The sequence below is a fragment of the Sinocyclocheilus rhinocerous genome, unplaced genomic scaffold (genome assembly GCF_001515625.1).
Source record: "Sinocyclocheilus rhinocerous isolate Xijiao unplaced genomic scaffold, SAMN03320098_v1.1 scaffold574, whole genome shotgun sequence".
Classification (NCBI taxonomy): Eukaryota; Metazoa; Chordata; class Actinopteri; order Cypriniformes; family Cyprinidae; genus Sinocyclocheilus; species Sinocyclocheilus rhinocerous.
In genome coordinates, this window is record NW_015659919.1 from 1,835,918 (window position 1) to 1,846,453 (window position 10,536).

The 10,536-nt window shown below is 39.5% G+C and overlaps 1 protein-coding gene across 1 annotated transcript; it reads right to left on the bottom strand.

The window, feature by feature from the left end:
- Window positions 1-3,747: 3,747 nt before the first annotated feature.
- On the bottom strand, window positions 3,748-8,445 carry heyl (hes related family bHLH transcription factor with YRPW motif like). Its single transcript, XM_016533173.1, has 5 exons — window positions 7,865-8,445; window positions 6,084-6,150; window positions 5,655-5,738; window positions 5,451-5,532; window positions 3,748-4,518 (listed from the first exon to the last, which is right to left on the bottom strand). Exons 1-5 carry the CDS (start codon window positions 7,942-7,944, stop codon window positions 3,899-3,901), a joined length of 933 nt encoding a protein of 310 aa, XP_016388659.1. The 5' UTR covers window positions 7,945-8,445; the 3' UTR covers window positions 3,748-3,898.
- Between the last annotated feature and the right edge of the window lie 2,091 nt (window positions 8,446-10,536).

Below are 10,536 nucleotides of genomic sequence, written 5' to 3' on the forward strand. Positions count from 1 at the left end.
GGGATCACTAGCTGGGGATTGGGCTGAGCAGAACCTGATAAGCCAAATGATTACACACACATTTCTCACTATCTTCACTGGATTAAGAGCTCCATGGACAGTGGTATAAATTGGTGGTATCAATCATATTTTATTTAAAAGCTGAAGATATTAGAAGGCTTTTTTATGCATTAAAAATATTATTATTTTAATTTTGCATAACCAAGAACCTCAAGCCTCACTAATGATGTAACTGCTGTTCATTTGAGTATTCAGATGATTTTGTCAGAACATGACCAGTAGAGGGCAATGATGTTTATTAGAGGATGAGATACTGTTATCACTGTATCTTGTAAGTAAACCGGTTTGATAGGTTCTTAGATTCTATTGTAAATTACAAATGAGTGCATGCAACCCAAGGCATTGTTGTTTGAAGCTTTAATTGGAAGTTATTATTAAAATGACAAACTTCGCAATGATGAACTGTTTAGCTGGGGTGGCTCTCCTAGTACATTAAACAAGTGCTAAAATAGCCACAGTCTGCATAGTATAATGTGAAATGTGGAAAGATAAAGGCACTGTATCAAAGCAACAATACACTGGTAATGGAACATGATAAAGGAGCATGAACTTAGGTCAGACGTCCTAAACTGACTTTTTTTTCCGATACAGACTGCCATATTTTCATGTTGACAGGAAAATATCTACCCTGCCTGTTCCTCTGTGTGGGTCATATTCCTTCTTTAGCGTTTATTCTCTCCGTGGCCCCTCCCCGTGGGAAAGCTGGCCTCATGTGATTGTGGTGGCCCATACTGGAAGCTGTGGTGGCAGCACTGACTCTACTGGTGCCAAAAGAATGGAGGACTAGACCCACACATGCACACACACACTCTCAAGCCTAAACATTCACTAACATAAACACACACCACGCTCACACGCTAGTCTCTCTACACACAGTCCACACGCCACTCGCATGAGAATCTGCCCTCGTTGCGCCACATCCCTCACAGACACACAGTCCCGCCACAGTCTAGCACACGCATACACACATTCCATGCCCATTTTAAAGTTCAAACTGGGCAAAACACACAAAAAAGAACCCAGGAATCAAAAAAGCACCACATCTTCATCACATCATCATAGACCAACACTTTGATGTTTTGTTTTAATTGCCCTTTCGGTGGTAAAACACATGATTATTCAGTTTTCATGGTTAACACCACTTTTAATTTGAGACCGTCTTGTAAATGATGCATACCGTCTTTCCGGTTGTGTTGCTGAAAGCTGATCTGTTTCTTATGAGTCAGACATAATGGATGCCCTCTGTCACAGAATGTGTTCATTTGTACTTTTGTTTTAAATGCAATTTTGTTTCTTTTTTGTTGTTGTGCATTACCTGTTTCTAGAATATTTGATTCTGACTGCTCAGTTGCAGTCAGATGTTTCATGGCAATACTATATAGAGAGCAACAGCTGGGTTCCAAAAGTAAAGATCTCATTTATGTAAAGATAACTGACTGAGTCCACTAATCAGAATCAAAACGAGCAAATTCCACCAGAAAACTCTTTAGCAATGCCTGTTCCCATGAAGCACTGCGAATGATATACATTCAGTTTCCCTATGCTCTCAAACTACTTAAATATTTGTTTATATATGCATATTTTGCAATAAATTTATCATATTGCTTCTAATATAAGCATTTTTGAATCAGTAGTTTAATATTTCTCAATCGTTTTTATTTTGATTGTCATATTGTTCTTTCCCTCATTAAAGCCATTAAGTCTTGTATCTTTTTGTTCAATTTTCAAATAGTTTTTTTAATTCAAATCAAATTTGCATTCACCTCATAGCTTGATGGTTTGGTTCATGGCTTACAACTTTCCAACAAAGCCTTTTTAAAAATCCCAATGGTAACATACAGTATAATGGCGTTACATTGCGGGCGTCCTGAGTTTGAATCCCGGCTTGAGTACATTTCCAGACCCCGCCCCCTCTTCTCTCTTTCCCACTTTGCTTCCTGTCTACTCTACACTGTCCTATCATAATAAAAAGCAAAATGCCAAAAAAAAAATCTGACTGAAAAAGTGGGTGTTTGTATTTTGTATACTTTTTGTATTTTGTAAATGACCTCAGAGGACTGAAGTATCAATATGCTGTCGCAGTGTTCATCTTTATTGCTAGGCAGGGGTGCATTTTCCAAAACCATCGTTAGCTAACTATAGTCATTAGTTCTATTGAACTCTATTGGTAACGACGGAAATTGCGACCATAGTTGCTTTTTGGAAACACACCTCAGATTGTTTATATATATATATATATAGGTAAAAATGTAAAATAACTAACTTAAATCAATATTTTATATCCACGTATTTATCTGGTCATTATGCATGTGTAATCTGGGGATAGTGTACCATCAGCAGGTTATTACAACAAAAAACTCCCTTCAGGGTGATACAAGACCCCTCCATTACACATTGTAGTTCTGTTGACCATCAGGGTGAATAACTGGCTGAGTTTGACTATACAATACATTATCTCTTACACAGTGTTCTGTTTCTAGTGTGAGGATATGTGTGCGATGAGATCAGTTTTTTGTTTCCTGTGTGTTTTTCAGAGAGCGGGTTAGTTTGGTTTCACTCTAATTACAGCCTGTAGATGGAGAGTGGTTGGCAGAGGCACTGAGAGGGCACACAGTGTGCCTGGTTTCCTCTTGCTGTTGCAGGATCAGGGCCAGCAGCCACCATGTTTTCACTGAGTGGCCGCCGTACCGCAGTGTTCTCATCACCGTCTCTGGAGACAGCTAAAGAAAACAGATGCTCTAAATGGCACCTTACTCTTATAGCACCCAGAGGAGTCTTTCAGATAAGAGTCAGTCTGTGTACTTTGTGAGTACGCCTGTGCTTTAAATTTTGTAGGCAAATTTTATATTTTTTCCCTTTTGAAATGTCTTTTTAATGGGCTTTTTAAGTCTGTGGAAGGTCAGTTGAACAAAACATTGCTAATAAAATTTCCTAACGATGCAAGTTGGAGTAGTCTGCGGGATTTGTAATTTTTTTCTAGTTTAAATTGGCCTTTTTGTTACTTTTGTTACATTTAGGACACAGTTGGTGTCCATTATAGAATAAAAAGACATGGCATTGATAATAGATTTTCTTTGATTTTGTGATTCAGGAAGAGGCACTCATAAGACATTCACATGATTATGCATACAAGGCTCTGAGAGAATTGTGATCAGCACATTTTGTTCTAGTGCTGCCATCTTCTGGAAGCTACATGTACTTGCACACAAAAGGGAACAAGAGGAACAGTATTTTGATAAGGCACATTTTTCTTTATGTAATCTCTCAAATGTATATCATGTCAGAATCCAAGTTAATGTATAAATGACAGAGTAAACAAGTACACTAATACAAAAAAGATAAAAGATCAGAGTTCTAGAAAGTTCCATTATCTAGATCTCAAGATCCAAGTTCATAGCACTGAGCAGTCTTTCTGGAAGTTGCATTTACCTTTGATTTTACAGTTGAATTCTACAGACCATTTCATTTCTCTCCTATTTTTTATTTTTAAACAAAATCAGACCTTTTTTGTTTTATTTTCTTATTTTTAAACTCTCAGAAAAAGTACAAAAGCAGTCACTGGTGTACTAATATGTACAATTTATGTATTAATATTCACCCTTTTATCTTATATCTTTTATAAGGGTAATGCCCCAGTGACAGCATTTGTACCATTTTTCTGAGACTTTGAATGCTATTGGAGTTGGAATGGTAGAAGGAACTGAAAAAAAAAAAAACATTTGAATTTGAATTGTTCAATAGTAATTGTTTAATAGTTCCTTTTAAAGGTGGTCTTAAGTCCAAATGACCATGAAATGTTTTTTTCCTTTCAGACTGTCATAAACTCCAAACTTCTGATTCAGAATGCCCCAATCTCTGTGCCCCAGGCCTGTCCGGGCTTACTGGAGCTGCCCAAACCCCTGCGACCTGGGGCTGGAGACCCCAGAGGGGCAAAGGGTCTGAAGGAAATCTGGGGAGGGGAGGAGTTGGAGGAGGATGAGGAGGATGATGGGATTGTGAGTCCATCAGGTGAGTGCTGTTGAAGTCTGTGTGGATGTCCGGGGATAGAGGGCAGTCGACGAACCGGGGTCATCGCTGGGCTCAATATCGCCCCCTGGGTGCTCAAAGATCCCACTCGCAGGGCCGGTGAAGGGTAGCCCAGCAAGGCGGCGGTGGCATGGGGGGCCAGATCCCGGTGGGTGGTTGGGGGAAACGGACTAGATGAGGCTGGAGATGAAGTAGATGCCAGCTGAGGAAAAGAGGGCCAGGGCCAAGGAGGAAAAGGCAGAGCGGCGGGGCTCTGGAGGAGAGGGTCCAGCTCACTGGCGCAGTGGCTGAGGTGGGACACGAGGCGTGCACCGATGGGGTCTGAGGATTCAACCCCCTCCAGAGAACTGAGGTATCTCACCACCTCTCCAACACACTCCCGAAAGCCCAGAGTCCTGTAGTCCACTGCCAGAGCACGAGCATCAAAGTACCTCATAATATGAAAGCAGCTACACATTTTTATGCATAAAGACCCATTTTACAGTACCTTTCAAAAGTTTGGAGTCAGTAAGATATATAGATATAAAGCTTACTACTTCAAATTAAATTATATATTTTTGAACATTCCATTCATCTAAGAATCCTGAAAAATTATAATTTATTTATTAATAAGAAATTACAATAATAAGAAATGTTTCTTAAGCAGCAAATCAGCATATTAGTATGATTTCTGAAGGATCACGTGACACTGAAGACTGGAGTAATGATGCTCAAAATTCAGTTTTACCATCAAAGCGATAAATTACATTTTTAAATATATTAAAATAGAAAACAGTTATTATAAATTGTAATAATATTTTACATTATTACTGTTTTTACTTTATTTTTGATCAAATAAATGCAGCTTTTTTTGAACATAAAAGACGTCTTTCAAAAAAATCTCACTGACCCCAAACCTTTGAACAGTAGCTTATATAGCCTATATAGTGAGAAAAATATTAAGTGTGATTTTACAAAAACATGTTATTTTTTCAAATAAATAATGGCTTTATGCAACTGTACTAAAACAGAAAAAAATATTAAAATAGTATCTTTAAAACAGAATAACACAGTTGTGATTAATCTTAATGATATTTGACCAGTCTTTAAAAGTACATTCTGTAAGCCAGTAAAATTCAGTAAGTTTTAATACATGTAAAGACAAAATTTGAACTTTTTTGAATGTGCAAACATCACTGTTACAATGCTAGGATGATGTTCATGAAGGTTCATGCCCATAATACAAACATGCGAGTCGAGTTATGTGCTTAAGTGAATATTTGAGGTTATGGACTTGCCAAAATCCATAACCCCCGCAGTATGAGCAATACTGCATACGGTCATGAAGGTTCTCCTGAAATTTCTCACTCAGTATCTTCTCTCACCTTTGCCACCCATGGCATGCAGCAGTTTCAGATGATCCACGGTCATCTGAAGAATCTCTGCCTTTTCCAGTTTAGAGGAGCCCTGACCAAGTGGAAAGAAGGAACTGGTTTTAGTTTTAAAACTGTTTTTTAAATTTGCGATTGTCCGCTCAGCTGATTTGAATATACAATATAAAGCATCAAACTAAGCCTGTGGCATCTTACCTGCTTCTCGAAGGCGCTGGGTACGAGTCTCCTGAGCTCCGATAGACTGTGGTTGATCCTGTCCCTGCGTCTCTTCTCAATTATCTGTGGAATCCAGCGGAATCAATTTAAACACAGAACAACGATTTAAAGTGGAAAGCATTTGCTAACTGGATTATTTTTGTGGCCGAGGCCTAGTTGCAGCATTCTTATGATCAGATTTTTGGAAAAAATACTAGGAAAGTCAACTAGGAAAACACAAATCAAAGTCAGACAAGAGGGCTTAAACTGTAAAAATGCATGTTGCTGCAGAGGGTCATGTTGCAGGGAGTTTTGAAAAAGACCAGCGTTCACAGAAGAGACCTTGTACCGAGATCATATACGAATTATAGATTTGGTCTGTTCTCGAACAAGCAGGGGAAAAACAGAGCTAGATTGACGTAAACTCACCCCTCTTCTCTTCTTGCGCGCCAGGATCTGTGAGGTACTGCCTGGAGACATGGACCCAGTGACAGGGCTGAGCAAGAGAAAGAGCGAGCGGGGAAGGGGACATATTAAAGCTTTGATGTCAATGCATATTGTTGTCATTACTGTACTTAATACAACGCAGAAACGCTGTTGCACATCATCAAACCCAATCTAATTTGTCTTGGGGAACAGCTAGACACGGGAGCGCCGGGGTAAACAGAAAACAAGATTATTTTGGTTTAACGCGTTTTTGGACATTATTGTCAGATGCCTGATATGTTATGATTTTTGCATCGTACGAAAGCATTTTCTTTTTAAGCTCAAAAGACATGATGATTACATATCCACAGGGCAGGCTGAAAGAGTGGCTTTTGCGTGCACTTTGAGCACATCAATACATGGTATTATCCTTCAATGTGGATCTGGTTTGCATGGGCACTTTCTGCGCTCTGCCAGCAGAATGACACTGTTTGTTTTGCTTTTACTTCCACGCAGAACTATTATTTTTATATCGTATTGTAGTTCCTTTTAACATTAAGAGGCCTAATGCACAAACATTCGGTTTGTTTAGATGGAAAGAGTCTAGTCCAAAAAGAAAATTAGTTACAGGAATATACTGTTGTATAGAGTTTTTGCGTCCTGGTTAAGAGTTGCAATAAGATGAGAAAACATTGATCATCGTAAGGCGCAATTCAAAAGGACCAAACGGCGGTTACATGTGTCTTTAGTCTGCTCTTGATTTGTGTCACAGCTTTACTGAAATACTGTATCAAAAAGACTAAATGACTGAGAGAAAAATTCAAAACAGACAGAGAAGGAAAAAGCATGCTGAGCTTAATTCTCGTCAGTGGCACAGCAATAGGAAGATACGCCTTTCAAGACTAAGTCAAATAAGATCATTATGGGCCTCCATCAGCCGCCCGCTTGACATTGGCCCTGTGTGTGATTTTGACAACGTGTGTCCACTCGCATAAACTCCTGTGTCACGGTACTCAACTATCAGGAGTAGTGTAGATGACAGTGATATGCGCTACTTAGGGAGAGATAACAACAGGACATTTTCTGCTGAATCTAGGTTGTAATATTAACAATTTGATGATTTGTCACAATTTTGGGCATGTGTCTTCACCGTCCCCTCTGCTCCTCATTAAAACCTGACTGAATACTGATGCATCATAAAAAATCAACAAGCAAAGCACAATAAAAATAGCAATAAATGAAAAATTGTAGTCATAATTTATTTTAATGTACCTCTGCTACAGTGTAATTACAAGCACTGAGTTATATTAATTAACAACATGCACTTACTATAGATTTAGCTAGGGTTGCTTGTAATTATACATAATTTAATATCATAGTTAATACATGTAACAAGGAATTGTTGTTACCAAAAATGTGTTACCAAATTACATGTTACCAAAATTGCTTATCTTGGAAAATGGCAAAAATCTTTATAACGACATATAGCATTTATATATCTTGATTTGTGAATGTTAAACATTTTATGAATTATTATAAACAGCACAGTGCATCATCAACCCTGAAGGCCCATGTAGAGTCGACCATGCAGTTCTAAAAAAAAAGTTGCTATTTTTGCACTAAAAAGTCCCTTGTAAATTTCAATTAATACTTAATTTAACTTAAGAGAGTTTATATTAGAGTTTCTGAGTTGTAGTGTGAGCTCTACATGAACAGTAGAGCGACTGACAGCCATATATCATCCCCGCTGAGCACATTATACAATGTACACTCAAAGTCCTCACCAGTAGCTGTCCTCCTGTCCGACATCAATCAGTTCGTCCGTGTCCGAGTCTGGGGAACTGTAATCATAAGGTCTCTTCATCGCCACAGGGTCCTCGTTCCTCCTCTATCCCGGCGAGGGACTGCTGAATCGATGGAGCGATGGAGCCGTGCGAGATGATCTCAGATGGATTCCTCCTCTGTCCTTCAAATGCAACTGTAAGGAAAGCAGCCACCTTCTAATGCGAACACGCCCCTCCCTATTTCCTCTTTTTCCTCTCCACCTTCTTCTCCTCTATTTCTCCCTCTATCCTCCGACCACAATACAAGCACGCTTGCTTGGGAGTCTTTATTAGACCTCTGTTGCTGACTGAGTCTGGTACTTGTTTTTTCTTCTATGTGTAGTCGTGTTTTGACATCTCCAGACCCCCTGGACTTGAAGCCAGAGAATGACAGTCCTTCTTCTTCTGCGTTCTCTCACTTTTCCTGCTTTTTCTGGCCCTTCCTACCTTTCGGTCACCCTGGCTACACTCGTCCTCCCGCTTTCTGCTGCAGCAGCACAAGTGACTGAACTTGGGCACTTTGGCAAAGTTGCCAGTTTTGGCTCCCTCTTCCTTACCCTCCCACACTCCCTCCCTCCCTTCATCCCGGCCCCTCATCAGCCCTCCCTTCTTTCTCTCTCTGTCATTTCTCTCCTTTCAATTAGCCTCTTCTCTCCACTGTCTCATCTCGCTCTATCTTTACCCCCCTCTGTCCCTCCCTCCTTCCCTCTGTCTCTGTTTCTCTGTCTCCTATTTTCCACTCTTTTTAATTAGTTTCTCTCCCTCTCTCCCAGGACAATAGGAAGAACGCTGTGGGAACAGTGCCTCAGATTTGGATCCACATGCACACATACAGTGGCCCCAAAAAAGTACATGGACTCTTGCTTTTTGATGAATGTATGAAGTTCACACAGGTGTCCTGATATGTTTTGTCAGCATATCTATTACTTCAATACTCTGAAACTATAATACTCTAAATGTTTTGCTTGAAAAGTGAGCTTCCACTGTCTTTATTGTAAAAAAAAAAAATTTTGCCTCAAAATTCCCCACAAATATATGAAATATGTGTTTTATTCCTGTGATGGCCAAGCTGAATTTTCAGCATCATTACTCCAGTCTTCAGTGTCACATGATCCTGCTGAAGAAACATTTCTTATTACTATCCATGTTGAAAACAGTTGTGCTTTAAACTTTGTTCTTGTTTCTTCTTAGTTCAAAAGAGCAGCATTTTTTGAAATAGAAAACTTCTGTAACATCATAAATGCCCTTACTGTCACTTTAAATCAATTTAATGAATCCTTGCTGAATAAAAGTATTTCTTTCTTAAAAAAATACTGATCCCAAACTTTTGAACTGTAGTGTATATATTGTTCACAATTAAAAGAACACTTTGGACACTCTTTGGCTGTCAAACAAATATGTTAATTTTTAATTTGATGAACTACACATTTGATTAGGGCAGTAACCAAACCATTTGAGGCAGGATTATCTGTTTGTTCAACCAGTGCCAGACAGGGGGAGTGTTTGGGAAACCTGTTCGGGAAAAACCTGTTATTATAGGGATAGTTGACCCTAAAATTAAAATTCTGTAATTAATTACTCAGCCTCATGTTGTTTCAAACCTGTAAGGACCTTCGTTCATCTTCAGAACACAAATTAAGATATTTTAGATGAAATCCAAGAGATTTCTGACCCTGCATAGACAGCAATACAACTGACACGTTCAAGGCCCAGAAAGATAGTAAGGACATCGTTAAAATAGTCCATGTGACATCAGTGGTTCGACCTTAATTTTATGAAACTACGAGAATAGTTTTTGTGTGCATAGAAAACAAAAGTAACGACTTTATTCAACAATTTCTTCCGTGTCAGTCGGTTGTGGCTAGAAGGGATACAGCTACGGCCAAAAGTAACGCAAAATCTAGCAATAAAATTCTGTTTGCAAGTGCTAGTGACAGATTTTACACACTTCAACTAAACTCTCAGAAAAACAGGTACTAAAGCTGTCACTGGGACGGTACCCTTTCAAATGCTACTAATATGTACCTTTAATATGCACACTTTATGGGTAAATAAGGCACAAAGGTGTACCTTTTGCAAAGGCACGGACCCAGTGACAGATGCATCCCTGAGTCTGAGGGACAAAGCAGCTCTGATAGTGACCCTGAACTGATGCCCTCAGTCTGGAGAGAGATGAAGAGAGGTTAAGAGAGGATTTAGCCATTGAGTGTCTGAACAGAGGATCTCCTCAAGGATGACAGCCTTTCAGTTTCCCATGTCAGACACACGGTATTTTCAAAAGAAACATTTCACTTCACACTAGTGCTAAGCACGTACACGTAAACTCATCCACTACCGTGGGAAGCTGTTGGGCAAGAGCAACCATGGTAACTAGAATTACAAGTGTCTGGCAGGAGTTTGCTGTCAGGAACGGTGCCTTGCTGACCCAAGAGCTGCAGCAGCATGCCCTGCATTACACAATACCTCATCCACCCCTCTGCCTTCCTGTTGGCCTGCTGTTTTGATTCCATGCGGCCGTATGCAATTGAATAGTTTCCTGGTGTGCACATATTCATGCCAGTGCAATTGTGTGGGGCAGGCAGCTCCTCTGATGCAATTACACCTACACTCTTTAAAATAAAGGTTCCTTATTG

What these genes read in the sequence shown, in the direction of transcription:
- heyl (XM_016533173.1), bottom strand. Translation starts at nt 7,944, where the DNA reads ATGAAGAGACCTTATGATTACAGTTCCCCAGACTCGGACACGGACGAA. An exon ending in GGACAGGAGGACAGCTACTG is followed by an intron (nt 6,151 to 7,864) that starts GTGAGGACTTTG and finishes TCTCTTGCTCAG; the next exon opens with CCCTGTCACTGGGTCCATGT. An exon ending in CGCGCAAGAAGAGAAGAGGG is followed by an intron (nt 5,739 to 6,083) that starts GTGAGTTTACGT and finishes TGGATTCCACAG; the next exon opens with ATAATTGAGAAGAGACGCAG.